This window comes from Rhineura floridana, chromosome 17 (assembly GCF_030035675.1).
Source record: "Rhineura floridana isolate rRhiFlo1 chromosome 17, rRhiFlo1.hap2, whole genome shotgun sequence".
Taxonomy (NCBI): Eukaryota; Metazoa; Chordata; class Lepidosauria; order Squamata; family Rhineuridae; genus Rhineura; species Rhineura floridana.
This window is the reverse complement of record NC_084496.1, coordinates 28,202,942-28,223,346: the sequence shown is the minus strand read 5'-3', so window position 1 is coordinate 28,223,346 and position 20,405 is coordinate 28,202,942. Positions and strand designations below refer to the sequence as shown.

The following is a 20,405-nucleotide window of genomic DNA, read 5'->3' as shown; positions in this document are numbered from 1 at the left end:
AGATGCCATTCAACAAGAACCGTGCCCATTCACTGGCTCCCCCCCCCCTCCACTGACCTTTGACGTGTTTCTGGAGAACCTGGCCTCGCGTTTGATCAGAGTTGCTCTGCTGAATGGTGCTGGGGCCAGTATTGCTCACGGCCAGAATCTGCAAAGCGTTTTCGTCTGGGGAGAGACAGGAAGGGGGTGGTTAATGAGGAAAGAGCTTCATGTTGCTTTGCTTATGTATTTTATTAGCACATTTATATCCACCTTTCATTCAAGGATCACAAATGTGGCTCACCCCCTCCCAATTTTATCCCCACAACAACCCTGTGAGGTAGGATCGCCTGAGAGCCAGAGACTGAGCCAGGGAGCTTCATAGCTGAATGTCCACTGAAAAAGCCCCCACCTTGGCTTTAAATAAATCCCATCTAAAAGAGACAAACAGGGAGGCAACTTGGGGTGGGAGGAATAATGTGAGAGCTTGTCATTGCACCAACTTAGGATGCAATCCTGCACGCACTTACCTGGAGTGTCTTACTTCTAAGAAAACACAGGATCGCATTGTTAAACCGATTGTACCACCGAGAATGAGGATTGTGAGACTAAGCCAAAGATCAAAATGAAGAAGGTGGCTTTTGACAAGGGACGTGAAGGAAGACTGAGAGGTAAAGCTACGTATATCACAGGTGGAGAACATGTGGCCCTGACTTAATTTCATTCGGCTTCCTGAAGCTGTCCCATTTTTCCATCCCATCAAAAGATCTTTCCTTTCTGTTTGCTTCCTCCTTACTTTTATCTTACTATATTTTAGTCTTTTTATTGTGTTTCCCCTCTTTCTCTTTAGTTTCAGAACAACTAAAAGGAGACTTATTTTATTTTTTAAAAAACCTTTTTGCTCTTTTTTACTTTTCCCCCAGCAGTCTGAGAACAAATTGATAGTCTCTCTCTCTCTCTCTCTCTCTCTCTCTCTCTCTCTCTCTCTCTGTGTGTGTGTGTGTGTTATTGGTCTGCTGTACAAAAATAATTTTAAAAATCCTCTGTATGCTTATTTGAGAGGTCCTTCATCAAACCCAGCGGAGCTTACTTCTGTAGGGATGGAAATATCTGTCAATTTCGTTTCTCTCCCTTTGCCATTTTTCCAGTCTTCAATTCAGTTCTCCACATTTCTTCAGCAATTTGTGATATTTTTTTTAAATCATCATGAAACTTTCCCAGTATTTTAGTGCAAATTTCTCCTAATAAATTTTGTAGGCAGTTTTGACCAATGTACACATTTCTAAGCAATTTGTCATCATATAACACATTTTTGTAAGTCATTTTCACTCTTATATTCTTTTTTTATGCACACTTTCCCCTAACATACTCATTTTTGTAAACATGGTTTGGGTAGCGAACTGCATTGCAAAATCCAAATAAGCGCGAATTTTGAAGGATGGCTGGGTTTCAGTTCTCACTGTTTTGGAAAGTGCGACTTTGATAGATTCAGCTTCAATCTATCGTCTAGAAAGGCGAGCTGAATTGAATTTCTCACCCATCCCTACTTTTGAGTAGACCTGCTGTCTAGACCAGCCCTGAAAGAACCATCAGGTGATGTTTTACCTGTTTCTTGGCCAACGGAGAATTTTATTTTTGTGGCAGGTAGAAGGACGTGTGGGGGATTGTTCATGATGACGTCCGGTGACTTGACTTTGGGCAGCTGGGTTTCGAGGCCATTGCCTGCATGGCTGGAGGGAGCCTGATGCTTTATTTGGAAGGCCTGCAAGACAGGGGTAGGCAGAAAGCAGGATCTCAGGCAGAGGTCTTTCCCAAAACTTGCTACCTGATCCTTTACAAAACTGGCAACGCTAGAATTGAACATGGGACTTTCTGCGTGCGACGCACTTGCTCTACCACTGAGCAGTGGTCCCTCCTCTTAAGCCAGGGGTGGAGAACCTGTGACTCTCCAGACATTGTTGGACCCAACTCCCATCATCCCTGACCATGGGCCATGCTGACTGAGGATGATGGGAGCTGGGAGTCCCACGACCTCTGGAGGACCTCAAGTTCCCCATCCCTGCCTTCACCTGTAGAGTTCTTTGCCCTTTCCCCTCATGAATGGAAGAAGATGGAACTATGCAAGCTAGTAACAACTCCAAAGGTAAGCCGTGCAAAAAATATGCAAATGTGCTTAATTGCATAATTTATACACGTTGCAGAATCTCACTTTTCATGCTGCAGAATCCAACATCTGTGAACTTACTGTGAAGCAAAATACTGATGCTTCTTGTAGTGCAAAGCACATACCCATTGGAACTATTCCTGGCAGCCGCCATTCAACTGCTGCTCGCCTCCCCATTGCCTAATTTTTCTTCCAGCCTGACCTGCTGATACGCCCGTTCTCCCTAATGGAAATGTACCCTGGGGGAAGTGGGTTCAAGGGAGCGGGATCTTTTCTTCCTGGTTTTCCATTCCGAGGACAGCTCCCTCTCTCCTTCTCCCTTCTGCTCATCCTGAGCCTTGTGTTGTGGCCATTTTTTAATCTGGAGCTCCACACTGAGACTGTCGATACGCTCCGTGTCTTTCAAGGAATGCTCCGGAGTGAAGCTGTGCTGCAGGTCCTTCAGCTCCAGAGTCTCATCTTCAGAACAGTGGATGGAAGAGACCTCCCCACTGAGATCTCTTTCCTGCACTCGAGAACGGCGGCGGGCGGCAATCAGAGCGATTCGTTTGGTGCTGTCGGCAATCTCCTTCAATGCTTCCCGGCTCAGAGGGCCACTAGCAATGTCCTCACTGGAATTTTTCCTACTGGAGCCATGGAGAAGAGGGGAACGTAGCTTGGAGGCCGTCTTTCGCGAAGGGGTGCCTGAGGCCATCTTCTAGAAATCAAAGCAGTCAAACACTCAGCACTTGGCTCTCTTTTGGTTTGGTACTTAGCAAATATTTCAACCCAAAAGGTTGCCTTGGTCCCACTGCAAACCTGGCAGCCTTTTCCTGTTTTGGACTGTCCACCAGATTCCCTTGAGCCTTAATTATAAGAACATCAGAACAACCTGGTTGCTGGATCCAGCCAAAGGCCCATGTAGTTCTCACTGCACTCCCAGTCATGACTGCCTCCCTCCCCCCAGCTGCAACTGAAGGTGGGGGATGGAGAGAAAGGCAATGCTCTTTGGAAAGGGGTGGGTTAAAGTACTAGAGTTGGTCCCTAGAGTGGAGAAACGGGCCCCAGAGAAGGAAATTGCTAGAGCACAATCTAAAACAAGGATGGGGAACCTATTCCCCCTCACCCGATATTCCCAGACTTCACTTCTTACCATCCCTGACCGTTGGCGATGCTGGCTGGGGGAGATAGGAGTTCACAACACCTGAAGGGCCACAGGCTCCCAAGCCCCTGATCTAAAAGCGGCTGAGTGATCTATACCGGCCATAATGCAACTGGAATATCAATGGGATGGATCATCTCCATCTGGGGAAAGTACATAGGTACTTCATTAAAAGTTTTTTTGTTTTTTTTTAAAGGTCAGATTTTCTGAGCTTTGGAAAAAACAAAACTCAGAAGCTGAACAGGGGGGAAAACAAGAGGACAATATTTTGTTAACTGTAAAAAGAGTAAACAAAATATGGCTACTGAACCGTAAGTGGCCAGGGCTGAAGAAACCTAGTCGCCTGTTGTTGAGCCCCAGTGACTAGCATTGTGGTAACATTGGCTGCCTGGCTTCTGACAGGCGGCCAGGTAGCCTCTCTCAGTCCAACCTACCTCACAGGGTTGCTGTTGCTATGAGAATGTGAGGATGAGTTTGACAAACTGACCTGCTGGTGAGCAGGAGTTCTCAGCAAGTGAAACAAAGTAGGGGTGTGCGTCCATTCACAGTTTGCCTTCCTTTTGGCTGGGGTGTTTTTAGATGATCTGTAGCTGTCGCTAGGAACATCAAGAGAGAGAGAGGTTGAAATCCACCCTCTTTGTATTATTAGCAGACAAAAATGAACAAGCCTAATCAAAATCAGATGGAAAACAAGGATTATTTAACACTGGGATGTGGACTGAAGCCTGCAAGATAGGGAGAAACTTTCCAAAGCCTTAAGAAACAGGCTGAACTCGCTGCATTTAAGCACTCAGTCTAATGAGATGCAGCACGTAAAAACACAAACAAGCTCTTCGAACAGGGCACACCAGGTACTAGTCAGTGGTAGAATGACTGCCTTGCATGCATAAGATCTTGGGTTCAGCTCCCAGCAACTCCAGTTACTTATTATTATTTAATTAATTTATTAAGTGCTTCCTAGGAAAACACCTCGAAGAGTTTAGCAACAAAAAAGCAACAAAAAAACCAATTTCAAATCCAATACAGATACCGACTGAGGCTGTGACACTACTTGTTTGACAGCAAAGTGCTTCCATTGGCCACACTTGGAGGAGAAACGGGCTGATCTGTCAATCGGTTGCAAAATCTCTTTGAAGCATTTTTTTTTTAAAAAAATGCACTCAAGCTTCTCCCACCTGGTTTTACAGTAAAAAGGGGCAGGGTTTGACTAGCATTACATGCCCCTGTTTTTTCAAAACAGAGAGGGGGAGATGCACCAGAATCGGCAGAACAGGGAGTGTGTTTCTAACCTGAGATAAAAATTTCCACTTAAAAGGCTTGTTGAAAAAGGAAGGTCTTTAATAGGTGCCAGAAAGACAACGGAGATGGCGCCTTTATATGTAAGAAGAGGGAGTTGCAAAGGCTAGGTGCTGCCACCCTAATTCACACTATTTACACAGTCGTTAAAAATGATGGCTAGGAAAGTCCCCCAGACACACACCTGAAACCTTGACTAGGAGATTTGCTGCCAGCCAGAGCGAGTGAGAACAATGACCAAAAGAGATTCTTATCTAGGCAGAAAAGTGAGGCCAGGCATTTCAACAGCCTTGTAAATCAGCCCACAAAGGTTTATAGGCTGCAAATGATTTATTTAGTTTTTACTAGAGATTGGGAAGCTCTGTCCTCTGTGTCCTGCACCAAAGAACAGGCTTCTAGCCTCTCGGAAGGCTAGTAATTTTTCCTTTGTTTCTTTCTTTTTTGGTAAGCTAATAACGTTCATGGGCTTATTTGCACCACTCATTTGCCAGCCCTCTGCATTTCTAGGCTGGTCACAGAAAAAGAAGCTTCCCCCACAGTTAGCATGGAAGCCAGCTGGGCTGTTAAAAGATGTAGAGAGCGGTCTGTTCATCTTCCACAAAGTGGCTATCAGGTGGGTTGCTAAAGCCAAGGATGGTGCCAGACTGTTTCATCCTATATTGCTTCCTGCGTTCCCACAAAGCACTCAGCATGGAAAAGTCCCACGAAAGCACTTAGTTAGCAAGAGAATTGAAATGAAATGGACCGCCTTTCAAGTTGATCCCGACTTATAGCTACCCTATGAATAGGGTTTTCATGGTAAGCGGTATTCAGAGGGGGTTTACCATTGCCTTCCTCTGAGGCTAGTCCTCCCTAACCTGCTCTGCTTGCCACAGCTGCACAAGTCAGCCCTTTCCTTGTCCGCAACTACCAGCTGGGGGGGCAACTGGGCTCCTTGAGACTATGCATCTTGCCCACAGCTGCACAGGTGGCAGGGCACGTAACCCCTGTGCCACTCACTGTGCGGTGATCTTTAGCTGGCCCTTGACACCCAGGAGACATGAGCTGGCATTTGAACTCACAGACTCTGGACTCCCAGCCAGGCTGTCCTCCCCACTGCACTATACCAGCTGTATAGCAAGAGGATTAAGCACAGCTATTTAACAGGCTCCAGTCAGTTTTGTTGGTGACCCTTTCTTGCCTCTGTGCCCTGCTGCCACATCCATAAATTTTTGGCTATTTCTTGGAAGTGACAATTGTGTTACAGGCAGTAGCCCCTCCCAGAGAGAGGCGACTGACTGCTGCCACAACACAGGGGAGACTTGAAAATTTCATTTCAGGCGCAATCTATCAAACATGCACTTTCTGAAGCAATACAAGAAATGAAACTCGGCCATCCTTTGCAGTTCACGCTTATTCAAATTTTGCAATGCAGTTTGCCAGCCAAACAATGTTTACAAAAATGCGTATTTTTAGGGCAAAGATTGAATGAAAATGAATATATGAGTGAAAATAACATGCAAGAATGCATTATATGACGAGAAATGGGTTGCAAACATGTACTTCAGTCAAAACTGCCTACAAAAATGTGTTTATTAGGAGACATTCACACTAAAATGCTGGAGAATTTTCATGAGGATACTTCAACAAAAATTGCTGCAAAAAATGTGGAGAACTGAATTTAAAATTGGAAAAATGCGGAACTGAGAGAACAGAAATTGATAGACCTTTCCATCCCTATTGGGAATTTTGCAAGTACCTGTCTGATTCCACAACAATTGGGGGCAGCTCACATTTTGGCCCCCAAAGAAAATCTTTCTTGTGATTGAACAATCTTTTTTGATTCTCCTCTTTGTTTAGGTCCAGATGCTGAGCCTTGTCCAAAGCAGAGCTGCCCTAGGAAGACAAAAGGAGAAAGCTGAATGATGGAGAGCATTACCCTCACGCCACAGGTTTAAGGTGTATGGTGAATCCATTTCTTCTCTCCAGACTTCCCCTGGCAATTCCAGCTTTTCTCCTACAGCAGGAGTGGCTACCCGCCCCGCCCCCCAGCTTGGGGGCCTAATCTCCCCCTCCCAGCAAATTTTTCCTGGCCTTCTAAAACTCCACCAATTTCAGCAGTGGTGGCAAACAAGAAAGGGAGACAGAGATTAGTAGAGACTGTGCTGCTGTGGCCTGATAGGAAGGCAAATTGCCCCTCCTCAGCCAATCAGATAGACGGGGTGGCCGCACCCACTGCTGGTATGCCCTCCCTCCTAGGGTCAGTCAAGGATGACCCTTGACATAGCCTGGCTCCAAGGTACGTGTTTTTCCTTTGAACGATAGCTGTCCACTTTCTCTCGCTGGGTCCCTAAAAAACATTAGCTTTGTGACACCCACCCTTTGGAATTCCCTCCCCTTAAATATTGACAGGCCCCGTCTCTGTTATCTTTTCGGTGCCTACTGAAGACCTTCCTCGTTCAACAAGCCTTTTAAGTAGAGACCTTATCCTAGTCTGTGTTAGAATTGCTTTTTAAGATTTTTTCATTTTAATTATTTTTATTTATTATTTGATTTATATCCTGCCCTTCCTCCCAGCAGGAGCCCAGGGCGGCAAAAGATGGTTTACTTTTAAGATGTTTTTAATGTTTTGTCATTTGTTTGCTGCTTCTGGGAGGAAGGGTGGAATAATAACAACAACAACAACAGCAATACAAGGAAGAGCTATAGCTCAGTGGGAGAGCATCTGTTCTGTATGCAGAAGGTCCCAGGTTCAGTCCCCAACATCTCCAGGTAGGGTTGGAGAAAGCTCCTGCCTGAAACCCTGGAGAGCCACTGCCAGTCAGAGCAGGCAGTACTGGGCTAGATGGACCCCTGGACTGACTCAGTACAAAGCAGCTCCCCATCTCACTGTTCCTATTGCAAGGAAGGGAGGATCATTCCGCCTCACCCGGAGCGCACTGGACATGAGCGAGTGACGTGCCAGCAGGTGGTCCAGCGTCCCTTCCTCTAACTCACAGGAATGCAAGCGGTACAGCTTCCTCAATGGCTCCGGAATTGGGATGTTGTGGTCTGGGGAAGAGAAAGGTTCCACCAGTGATGCCACAAAAACAGATGGGTGGCACGATGTCCCAAGATATCTGAGTGTGCATTAAACGCAACAGAGATGTGGGCAGAGCATGGTCGCCTGGCAGCAAAACCGCTCATATGTCTACTACAAGCACGTTCATTTTTTTCAGAATGCCATTCCTTGCATAGCCAAAAGGGCACCACTCACGCACAAGGGAGGGAGGCATTAAGAGGAAACCCAGAATACCAAAACAAAGCAAGAACAAACAAGCATGAACTACAGAGAGGGATGTAAACAGCCCCATGAGGAACCAAGCATGCTCAGCTAGATAAGTTTAGATCCTGGGCCTCTTGGTCTGGGGTGAGACGGGGCTTTAGATGGCCACATGTGTATTGCTTCAGTTGTGATGAAGCATGTTAACATATGTCTTCTCTCCCAATCTACCAGCCGCCCTAACTGCTGCTACGTGCCGATATGTTAGAGCAAAAAGACCCCTAAGCAAACCAGGTTACCAACCCTGATTTTAAAAAAAGAAATACTCTACGCATGTGTAGGCCTACATTTAAAGCTCACTTTAATCATAGCACTGTCACGACTAGAGGGATAAAGTAGAGCTAGCTCCTGATACTGAACGTGTTAACCTGGAATAAGCACCACTGGATTCAAGAAAAGGATGTCTTTTTAAAAGTTAAAAAATAATAAAATGAGCATCTGTAACCATGTACACACCTGCCCAGCCATCCCCCCCTAACTATAAAATGCTTCTAAAAATAAGGCTCAGGCCACCCCAGGTGCTGACGTAGGACCTGTCTGCTGCAGCTTCTGTTATCTGCCATGCTCTGGGTGGTCATGTGGGGTCCTAGATCCAGTCGTAGCTCCACCTCCATTGAGCATGGAATGTTGATTTACTCTTGGGGAATGGGGGAGGAAAGGCAATGGAATATCACCTGGATCCCTAACCAGGAACACTCCACACGGCAAGATTTTGTTGCAGGTCTCACTTGTGCATAGAATAATTTCCCTCATTTTCTTTGCAGCCTCACCTGCTGCTAAATAAAATAATGCTCAGAGACTGCTGAGAAAGCCTATCATGATGGTCTCTAATGACAGGCTATCTGGGGCTCCACAGATTGTCCAGTTCTGAGAAAGTGAAGGAAAAAAGGACAGGCTGTGGGATTTGCAGCAAGAGTCAACTTTCGAACATCTCAGCTTTTTTTTTTAAAGTGAGTCTCTAGTCCTTATGTATGCTGCAAGGAATGGGGGCAATCCCTGACCAACCCCAGAAGCCAAAAAAGAGTGGCAGTGAGCAGGACTGCAAAACTCTGCATGGCCTGCTATGGGCTTTCCTGCACAACCTGCTTATTGAGCATTCGTCCTGATTCGTTTGCACAAAATTTGCACAGAGGCTATACACATCTCCTGTTTATTAGCATTCATTCCAGTTTGTTTGCACAGAGATTATATGATGTCACCAGACACAGACCTTGTCCCCCATTTTCCAATCCATTTTCCCATCACTTTCTTGCCCCCCCTCCACAAAAACGTTTTTGGGGGACAGGGGAGCAGGTTTGCTGCGCATGAGTACCAAATCCACTTTGCACAACCCAAATTTGCTAGATTACAACTGAGCCATGCCTGCAGAAAGTCTGGAAGCGGCCTAAGACTAGCAGTAGCGAAAGAAAAGTTTGGCACACTTCGCAAGTCCGACTTGTGCCAAAAAGGAAAGAAACGCAACCTAACAAGCCTGGAAGAAGTCACTTGGGCTAGTAATTGATCTATTCAAACATTAGATGTGATGTTTGAATGGCTATCGGTCTTGGGGTCTGAATGAAAAAGATCCTTATTTATACAAGTCTTAGTGGTAGGTTTTTCTAATGCTTACATAATGCTACATATGATTGTTTGATGTAAAACTTTATGAATTATAGCTACGTTTTATACATACAACAAATTTTAATGCATCAATCATGCCCCATGACTGACAGCTGTTCAAACATCACAAAATCACATCTAATGTTTGAAGAGATCAATTACTAGCCCAACTGACTTCTTCCACACTTAGCAAGTCCACTGTCAGAGCTAGACAGGCTCCTCCCACAGCCACCTCACTGGCCTTCCCTGATCGAGGATAAATGCTGTCTGATATGGTTGGGCACTACTTCTTAGGCCCTGCCTGCCTGGCACCCGGTCCCCTTCTGGCACTGCCTTCTGCTTTCCAGCCCCCTTAGACACCGTTTTTCATCTCAGCAAATGAATGACATTGGCTTGAACCTTTTCTGCTGTGCAACACTTGCTGTCCTTGATCCCTGGCCAATAATGCCCCACTGTGGCCAAGCTCTTATTGAGGTGGCCAGGGCAAACCTGCACGTGGGCTGTGCCACTTCAGACTGCAGGTGGGGCGCTGACAGGGAAAGAGTGCTCCTCCACACAGACAGAATTCCCTGCGCATAGAAAATTAGCTTATCAAGGAGAAGGCTTGGTTAGAACCTTTCTGTGTTAGTATTCTGTGTGGAGGGATTTTTTAAAAACAATAAAACATGGAGGTGCATCCCATCATTCCACTCCCTGCACTTCAAAGTGACACACAACCTGGCGACCCCCTCAGGGAGAACAAAGCCTGGTTCTGTTGGCACTCAGTCCACCCAGGAACCCAGGTCCAAGCAGGCCAGGCAGGTGGAGCCCAATGTGACCCTCCAGTCTTCTTGGCTTGGCCCTCAGGAGTCTCCCCAGGGCCACCCCCTCACTGGCCGTGCTTTGCACCCCAAGTGCTTTTCCCTGGCTGGAAGGCGTCCTTGAACTCTGATCATGCCTCTTGCTTGTCTGGGTGGAGGGCGCAGAGGGGTGCATGAGGATCTGCAGAAGCCAGCCTACTGTACAGGGGTAACATTTATATCCATTGCTCCACCCACTTGTGCCCCTGGCCCCGCCCACCACTGACATGTGGCCCTCAGAAGGTTGCCCCAGAGGGAATGCGGCCCTTGGGCAGAAAAAGGTTTCCTGACACACACACCCTGAAATAGATCACCTCCAATCCAGCAGTCATCTATACCACAGGGAACCCTGTGGCCCTCCAGACCTCTCTACCTGGCCCTTAGGAAGACTGCACAGGCTGTGGTCCAACCACCAAGCCACACCCCCTCTCCTCACTGGCTCTGCTCCACACCCTCCTTGAGTGGGGCTAGCATGGTTATTGAACGCTGGTCGTGGTTCCTGCTTGCCCGGACGCTGAGATGCCTGGATGTACATCGAGACCTCTGGCCTTTGTCTGCCTGGAATGCAGCCGCCATCGATCTGCCCACTTTTGCCTCTGGCCACACCCACTTCTTGCCTCCGACTCCACCCACCAGTGGCACGTTTCACCATCACCACCAGGTTACCACCATGCAGGCTGAAAAGCGCTCCCCAGAGAGCTCCAGCCTTACCCCTTATCAGCGACTGCTGCTGCTGAATGATCTCTTCGCAGAGGCGCCTGTGCTGATGGTGGCGCTGGATAACAAAATCCTTCTGGCACAGCAGGCTCTCCTTGCACAAAGCGCTGGCCTGGAGCTCCGTGTTCCCGACTTCCAGCTCGTGAGCTTTGCAAAGAAGCCTCAGAACTTCCTGCTGGTCTTTGCTGGCGATTTGGGCCGGCAACAGCTTCTCCATCTGGGAAACTTTCTTTTTGGCATTTGCCAGCCGCTCTTCCAGGTCTACCTAAATTAAGGAAGGGAACAGGTGCCCGTGAGCCAGCCTCCTGAATAAGCCCACAAAAGGTCACTAAAGTAAAGGTAAAGGTGTCGAGTCGTTTCCGACTCTAAGGGTGACGTCTTGCGACGTTTACTAAGCAGACTGGACCTCAACCCCTTTTACCGGAGAGTCGACTTCCTCCTTCCGTTGGAATCGAACTCTGGCCGTGAGCAGAGCTTCGGCTGCATTAGCGCCGTTCACCACTCTGCGCCACGGAGGGTCCTCAAAAGGTCACTAGCCTGCACTTATTATTTTTTTACTGGCCTGCTAAGAGGCTACTGGCGTAAGAGGCTAGCGGTGTGCCTTTCCCTGATGGCCATGGTGGGGACAAAGACCCATACATTTCAGCTCTCATTATCACCGACTGTAATTTTTGCATCTCCTTGCCATTCAACTCCAACTTTCTCATGGTCTCCAATATCATTTTATATGTTGGAGCTATGCTACACCATCAGGAGAATGACACTGCAGAGCTCTCGCTTGGAAGGTCTCCTGCCACCCCTGCTTTCACTGTTACCTTTAAGGCAGCTGTTTTCCGCTGCTCTGCCAACAGCATGCTGATCTCCTCCCTGGCCACCACGACCTCATGAGGCTCCGGTGACTCTCCTCGTTCTGCCTCCTCCATGGCTACCTCTTCCTTTTCGCTCAGCTGCAGCTTCTCGGGACACTTGCCAGCCTGGTGGGCCTTTTCTTGTTCCCAGCTGCAAGGAAGGGCACCACAGCAAGGGCCATTTACATCTTGGCAAGCCTTTCCCCAGCCGGTGGCCTCCAGATGTGGCTGGACTCCAACTCCCATCAGCCCCAGCCAGCATGACCAATGGCCTGGGGTGATACCAGGAGTTGTAGTCCAGCAACCTCTGGAGGGCCACCAGGCTGATTTAAAGGTATGTGGCTGTACTTTGGCTTTGAATCCAGGGACCCTAACTACTGAGCTAGGATTGGAGAAGGACCATAGCTCAGTGGCAGAGCACCTGCCTTGCGTGCAGAAGGTCCCAGGTTCAATCCCCAATGGCATCTCCAGGTAGGGCTGGGAGAGACTCCTGCTTGAAACCCTGGAGAGCGTCTGCAAGTCAGTGTAGACAGTACTGACCTAGATGAACCAAGGTCTGACTCAGTACAAGGCAGCTTCCTGTTCACCCACAACCCACCCAGCGGCCTCTTGGCCTCTTATGTACTAGCACAAGCAGCTGCCTTCTCCCAAGTCAGACCACTGGTCCATATAGCTCCAAATTGTATATACTGGGCCTGGGGGAACTTTTTCAGCCTGAAGGGCCACATTCCTGGGGCTGCGCTCCAACGGTGAGCACAGCCAGAGAGAAAAGCGGGCAGACACTTACCTTTCTACAATAGGTTGCATTCCAGGCGCGCAAAACTCAGAGGTTTCCACTCTCTCTCCATCTAGGCAAGCAAGAGCATCCACCACAGTTCAAGGACGCATTCCAGCCACGCAAGAGCATTTGAAGAGGGTGTGGAGCAGAACTGGTGAGAAATGTGGCCCGTGGAGAGGGGATGTGGCAAGGGCCAGACAGAGAGGCTTGGAGGGCTGTAGTTTGTCCCCAGGCCTGAGATTCCCACCTACTCCCTTGAGTCTGTGCCAACTGGCAGTGGCAGCTCTCCAAGGTTGCAGCCAAGAGCCTCCCCCCCACCCTCCCTAGAGATGTTGGGGATCAAACCTGGTACCTTAAGCATGCTGATTCTGCCTCTGGAGAATGCGGCTGTTTAATATCAAAGCAGCAAACAGCCATTTGTAAGATGAACCTGCATTCTGGCCAATGTATCATCATCATCATCATCTCAATCTGAAAGCACATTGTATCCTCCTCTTGTCTTTTCCCTGGCTACTCCCTCTGCTAGATTCTTACCAGATTTGTGTTAACTATCTCTAGTTACACCTCGGACCATACAGGCGAGAAGCCTATTATTGAAACTGAGTTGCCTCTACCTTGTTGTTTAGTTATCATGTATTGCTACAGTTTTTATTGTTTGCTTTCTGATATTCTATTGTTTCATATGTTTTGTTATGTACATCGCTCAGAGTGGCTGGTAAATCCAGCCAGATGGGCGATTAATAAATCGAATTAAATAAATAAATAAATAAATAGATCAGACCACAGTGCCCTCTAGTGGCCCCAGGGCACAAACAAAACTAGAGGCTGCTCTGTAAAGACAAGGCTGTAGCCACCGTATAGCTGATATAGCACAGTGGGGAGGAGAGCCTGGCTGGGAGTCCAGAGTCTGTGAGTTCACATCCCCACTCATGTCTCCTGGGTGTCAAGGGCCAGCTAAAGATCACCCCCACAGTGAGTGGCTCAGGGTTACGTGCCCTGCCACCTGTGCAGCCGTGGGCAAGCTGCAGAGTCCCAAGGAGCCCAGTTGCCCCCCAGCTGGCAGTTGCGGACAAGGAAGGGGTGGCTTGTGCAGCTGTGGAAAGCTGAGCAGGCCCTAGCCAGCTGGGGAGGACTAGCCTCAGAGGGAGGCAATGGGAAACTCCCTCTGAATACCACTTACCATGAAATCCCTATTCACAGGGTCGCCATAAGTCGGGATTGACTTGAAGGCAGTCCATTTTCATTTCATAGCCACTGTGGTGTAGTAGTTAGAGTGTTGGACTATGACCTGGGAGACCAGGGTTTGAACCCCCCTACAGCCACAAAGCTCACTGGGTGACCTTGGGCCAGTCACTGCCTCTCAGCCTCAGAGGAAGGCAACGGTAAACCACCTCTGAATACAGCTTACCATGAAAATCCTATTCATAGGGTCGCCATAAGTCGGGATCGACTTGAAGGCAGTCCATTTCCATAGCCACAGGGAAGCGGGGGGGGGGCATTTAGGAGTCAGCATTCTTACGAATACTCTAGGCCCCTGACCTGGATTTTCAACTCAGCAAAAGAGGAGTACTGTAATTCTTTGCACATTTACTCAGAAGTAAGTCCCACTAGCTTTCATGGGGCTGACTCCCTTCCTGGCAAGGCTGATTAAGATTGCAGTCTTCATCTCCAGTCCAGCCTTCCCCAACCTGGTGCCCTCCAGTTATTGTTGGGCGACTGCTTCCACTGTCCCTGATGATGGGCCATGCTGGCTGAGAATGATGGGAATTGGAAACCTACCTCTGGAGGTTCCCTATCCTTGCCTTAAGCTGTAGAGTTCCTTGCCCTGTCTCCTCGTTAAGAAGGAAGGAGAAGGGATGCAAAACAGTAACAAGTGCAAAAATCAGTTGTGCTAAAAATGGGAAATCGGCAAATGTGCTTCACTGCATAATTTGCATCCAACAATGTCAGGTTGATGGGGTTTGAGAGGACAGTTCTCCCTTTGAAAGCATCCTCTAGACTAAAGGAAGGGCTGCCTGGTTCAAGTCCACTTGAAAGGGAGAGCTCGCAGGGGCCCTGAAGCTGCCCATCCACAACTAGCACCTGGACAGCAAGGTGAGCAGACACAGCTCACCGGCTCACCACCTCCCCCGCTATGGTGAGACTGCATTTCTGCTTAAAGGATCTTCTCCTTATATATTTTGGAAAGTGGGTTGTTCGCTATGGATTTGGATATCATAAGCAAATTTAACATGATGGTCCCTGAAATCAAAGAACGGGCTTTCGTCTGTGTTTGGATACAACCGGACGCCATTTTGAATCAAGATGGTGGACTGCACCTTTCAAAAATGCACTGGTTTGAACCAAATGAAAGATATCAGAACCAAAATATACATGATGGTTCCTGAGATCAAGGAGCAGGCTTTTATCTGCAGGTTTCAAACCTGCACTGATTTTAACCACCGATTTCAAAACAGCACTGATCTTTTGGTTTGTTAGAACTCCCAAGCAACACCAGATACAAGGCTGCTAGTAGTAACTATTTCTACATTTGCATCGGTTCATATAAATTAGCATATGCAAATTTTATGGAAATCTGTTCCCTCTTTTTTCTTTTGCAGCACAGAAGTGGCCACACCTCCTGGGTACCCCATTAACACCACCAGATTCTTTTCGTCTTAGAGGACAAAAAAGGCATAGTTGCAAATCAACCACTCAGCTCACTCAGCAATCATTAGCAGATGCCTGGAGGTGTCCACGTGCAGCTCCATGTCAGTGTTCTCCAGCTCCATCAGACTGCGGCGCATGTCCATTTGCTCCTTGAAGGCCCCAATCAGCTGCTCCCGCAACTTGTTCATCTGTAGACGGCTGCACTCATACAAGTCCTGGTGAGCCTCCGCTGTGGGGAAAGAAGAGGACAGGCATTTCCTCACTTCAGCTTTATTCCCCTTTTCTTTTTAAGCATGTTTCTAGCACTTAGGGCAGGGAGGAGGAACCTGTGGGTGCTCCAGACATTGCTGGACTACAACCCCCATCATCCCTGACTATGGGCCATGCTGGCTGGGGCTGATGGGAGTTGGAGTCCAACAACATCCCAAGGGCCACAAGTTCTCCAACCCTGACTTAGGGTGCAATCCCAGGCACACTGATCTGGAAGAAAGCCCCGCTGAACAGAGTGAGACTTACTTCCAAGTAGTAAGCCTAAGGAGAGCCCTGCTGGTTTGGACCAAAGGCCCTTCTTGTCCAGCCTCCTGTTCTTGCATCGGCCAGCCATACGCCTATGGCAAGCTTGCAAGGATTGCACTGTTGTGGCTGTAAAGTTTGGTTTGGACGAAACTTAGGTGGGCGCACCAAATAGGACTTGTGGCGGTGGTGTGGGGGGGCAGAGCTTCTCTGAATATCCCCCGTGCCAATTTTTGTAAACCTACTCCTGGGAAATTATTAACATTGATTTGCTAACGGATGTGGTTAAATTGGGGCAGGGAGCAAGCCTCGAGATGCTGTTGGACTCCATCTCCCATCAGAAATGGCCAATAGTCAGGGATGATGGGAGTTGTTGTCCAACATCATCTGGAGGGCCAAAGCTCCCTCACTCTCGGGTTAAATGTTCTGAACAAGCGAGATTGCTATTGGAGGAGGATGGGGAAAAGCCACCATGCAGTAACTTTCCCCTCTTATCCCAAATAACCAATATAACTTTATTCATAAGAAAACAAGAGAAGCAAGAAAGTGACAGAGAAGAGGCCAATATAAGCCCACCATCACCACCTCTGCCTTGTACGTCTTTGGCTGCAGGACTGAGAAGCTGTTTTTCCTTTTCTTGATTTTCCACCTTTGCCTTCAAGCATTCGATCTGCTGACGCAGGTCTGAAATTATGCTGGTGTACTGCGCGATGTGGTAGGAGACGTTGAGAAGGTTCCGCTTCACCTGCCGGGCCAGAGAACACCAGGTGATTCATCCCGTTTTAAAATAAAACCCGATGCAAAGAGCAGCTGGACATGAAGGCAATGTCTTTTCTTTTGGAACAGCTGCTTAAGATTAGAAACAGAACATTGGTACGAGCGTAAAAAGGATTCTGCTGGGTCAGATTAAAAACAACAAAACATTTCATCCAGCTTCCAGTTTCCCAGGACCATAGCTCAGTGGTTGGGTATCTACTGTACATGCAGAAGGTCTCAAGTTCAATCCTCAGCGTCTCCGGGACAGCCGCTGCCAGTCAGTGCAGACAATAGATGAACCAATGTTGTGACTCACTTTAAGGGAGCTTTTTATGTGTTCCCACAGTGGCCAACCTGATGCCTCCACAAGCAGTGCTTGAAAAAAGAAATGGATTTCTTGGAGGTCACTGATTCATAGGGTCGCCATAAGTCGGAATCGACTTGAAGGCACACAGCAACAACAAAAAGCTCCACAGCAGCTGGTTTTCAGAGCCATACAGCAACAGAATGTTGCAGTGTGGAATGCTTCTGTTAGGACTCCAGTTTCCTGGGTTTTCCCACCCTATCCCACAAGCAGTCAGTCAGCATTCCGTGGCAACTGAGCACACTCAGTCCTCATTGGGTAGTTTTGGGGGTGTTCCTTCCCTTTTGTTTGTTCATTTTCCTTAAATATTGTTTGTACTCCTGTATGTCTTGGGGTTCCCACAGACCTGGCAAGAGTTCCCTCTTGTGCATGGGTAGTGATGTTTTGGCTACATAAGCAACGGCACTCACAGCCTGACCCTCGGATGGTTTAACAAACTCCATCCCAACGTTCACAGGAGTAAGACAAGGTTGTGTCTTAGCTCCCCTTCTATTCACTCTTTACTTGAACGATCTAAAGGACTCTTGTCTCTCTCATGATTTTCATATCCCAAAAATTGCTGATGCTAGATGTCCTTTGCTTCTTTATGCTGATGATGCCGTACTCTTATCCTTTTCTAAGATCAGCCTTAGACGGATGATAAGGACATTTATGACCTACTGCAATGAGAACCAACTATCTATAAATTATGGTAAAACTAAGATTCTTGTGTTCTCAAACCAAAGATTTTTACCTACTTGGACAATTAATGGCCATCACATAGACCAAGTTGCCCACTACAAATACTTAGGCATAACTTTTCATTCCTCCATGAGCTGGTCCTGCCATATAAGAGAGGCAATCTCGAAAGCTAGATTCTCGGTCAAGAGCCTTCTTCGCTTCTACTACCACAGAGGGGGTCGCTTTGTGCCAGCGATTATTAAATTATTTAATTACAAGATCATGCCCCAACTTTTATATGGAGCTCCAATTTGGATCCACTCCATGAATTCCACAGTTGAATCGGTCCTCTCAGGCCTACTACGCTGCCTTCTGGGTGTACCTAGATGTACTCCATCAGCGGCAGTTAGACTCGAATGCGGGCTCACATCATTGGATTGTCAGGCCTGGTTAATGACTGTTAACTATTGGATAAAAATCTCGACTAATACCTCGCCGGGCCTTCTCTCTCTATCTTGGGGAGATTCTAGCCCCTCCTCTTGGAATAATAAAATAGAATTGAAATTACTGAAAATAGGTTTATCCAAGGAATACTTGCTTCTCCATTCGCCCAGAGAAGCGGTAACCCTAATTCGTTCTTGCTTAAAGGATATTGACCATCAGATCTCAACAAATCAGGCCATGAAAACATGTTCTCCTCTACATTTAAACCTAATTTTTGAATTTGAAAAAATTGCCCCCTATTTTTATTTTCTTACCGTTCCTAAATTACGTATAGCATTTTCCAAAGCGAGATTTAACTCTTTGGACTCTGCAATTCTTGAGGGGCAGTTCAGGGGAATACCATATAATCTCCAAACCTGCCCGTGTTGCTCAGATAGCATTGAGACCCTTCGCCACTGTACCCTCGATTGTTCCCTATACTCCCACATCCGTTGTAAATTTTTAAACTCTATCATATTGAACCCGATGTACAAACACAAAACTCCTGATGATATGGTTGCTTTTATTTTTTCTGGTATAGACAAACGAATTACCATTCGGGTGGCCAAGTTTATATACGTGGCCCAATTAATCCGCACTTCTATGTAATGCTCCTGTTTTCTTTCTGTTTATGTATGTATATTGTATATTGTATCCACGTTCTATTTGGGTCCTTGACCGCAATAAATTTCTACTACTAACTTAGCCTGACCCTCGGAATGATGCTGTTGCTGCCTCTGAACATGAGCTTTGCCTGTAGCCATGGCATGGCTTGTTGCCAGGGATAGACCTCTCCTCTGCCATTAATTTTTCTAACCCCCTTCTAAAGTCATCAAAGCCTCTGGCTAGCACCAATCTGCAGCTCCGAATTCTATTAAGGCAGCCTTCCCCAATCTGGTGCCCTTCCCATATGTTTTGGACTACATTTTCCATCAGGCCATGCTGGCTGGGGTTAATGGGAGTTGTAGTTCAAAACATATGGGGAGGGCTCCAGGTTGGGGAAGGCTGCATTGATCAATATCTGATATCATAAACCCCTCTATCCAGAGTTTAATTAATGTAATTAATTTAATTTAATTAATTTAAAAAATAATACATCTGAATTTTAAGATGCTGGCAATTCTGTACTGATAACACAAATAAAATACACCTATGATGTACATACCCCTTCAACTCCATCCCAATTGCTCCTTATTCAAAAATTATGGTATTTGATACACTAATCAAAATTATGACCAACTTTACACTTTGGAACTGCAACATGCACGGCTGTGATGATACCTCAAATGCTCAAAGGCGAGAAAGAAACTGCAAGGCACAAAATGTATTCCTCTGTGGGTATTTTCTAAGAGTCATTTCTTCTTCCTGGGCAATGCTATAATTGTAGCGGTTCTGTGAGGAGGGTGGGCCAGGGGCCACTGATAGAGAATTAATTTTCAGCCTTCTCATCAAACTACACTTCCCAGAATATTTTTCTTCTCCAAGAAAGTGATGACAGTTCCCTGAAGGGTCTGATTATATACATTTGTGGAGTGCAGATATATGGCCTGGTAGTGGTTTCTTCAGTCTTCCTGGCTTGGTCTCAGTTAGGACACATTTTGCTACACTGCTGCAAGTTCATTCTTATCAGGGCCGGCCCTACCATCAGGCAGAGTGAAGTGGTTGCCTCAGACGGCAGGTGATGGGGAGCACAGAGCATCTGCAAGGTGTTGGGGGATAGAGCTATGTGCGTCATGTAGCCTTCCCTGCACACCCCTAAACTATTCTACTGCAGAAGACTCCTCTGTTGCCAGTCTGGTCTGCTTCTGGTCACAGAATGGTGTGCAAGCCTCAGGCAGCAAACGATCTTGGGCCAGCCCTAATTCTTACATTTTTAGGAGACAGAACCAAGTTCCTTACCCTTGTTTTGATGTTTTTTGCTCGATAAGCGTAGATCAAGGTTGTCCGAGATTCTTCAAAGTAGGTGCTGGCAGGGCTGATGTGGGCAATCATGACCGTCCTGCTGTTGCCTCCCAGCGAATCCTACATGTGCAACATTTCCATTAAGAGCTGGCTAGTGATGGCCAACCAGGCTCAGCCCTCTGAATCCAGCATTATTAAAGACTTGTGAGCCAATACACCCTTTTTTTACACTCCTGCAGTCCCAACGATCTACGGGTGAGCATACACACAGCTGGGGAAACATTTTCATTTCTCTTTATTTCATTTTTATCCATTACTCCTTCAAAGAGCTCAGGGTGGTTCTGTACATGGTTCTTACCTCCCCCTGCCCCATTATATCCTCACAACACCCCTGTGAGGTAGGATAGGCTGAGATA

The 20,405-nt window shown here is 47.1% G+C and overlaps 1 protein-coding gene across 1 annotated transcript in view; it reads right to left on the bottom strand.

Moving 5' to 3' along the window:
- Nucleotides 1–2,366: 2,366 nt before the first annotated feature.
- The window catches only part of LOC133372086 (kinesin-like protein KIF19), a 37,884-nt gene continuing 19,845 nt past the window's right edge, over nucleotides 2,367–20,405 (bottom strand). The window contains exons 9-18 of the mRNA XM_061600319.1: nucleotides 19,987–20,109; nucleotides 16,407–16,569; nucleotides 15,869–15,897; nucleotides 15,366–15,499; nucleotides 11,852–12,035; nucleotides 11,031–11,301; nucleotides 7,489–7,610; nucleotides 6,319–6,455; nucleotides 3,772–3,880; nucleotides 2,367–2,840 (exon numbers count right to left, since the gene is read on the bottom strand). Of these exons, the coding sequence (XP_061456303.1) occupies nucleotides 2,367–2,840; nucleotides 3,772–3,880; nucleotides 6,319–6,455; nucleotides 7,489–7,610; nucleotides 11,031–11,301; nucleotides 11,852–12,035; nucleotides 15,366–15,499; nucleotides 15,869–15,897; nucleotides 16,407–16,569; nucleotides 19,987–20,109 (1,746 nt within the window). The remainder of the gene's footprint in view (nucleotides 2,841–3,771; nucleotides 3,881–6,318; nucleotides 6,456–7,488; nucleotides 7,611–11,030; nucleotides 11,302–11,851; nucleotides 12,036–15,365; nucleotides 15,500–15,868; nucleotides 15,898–16,406; nucleotides 16,570–19,986; nucleotides 20,110–20,405) is intronic.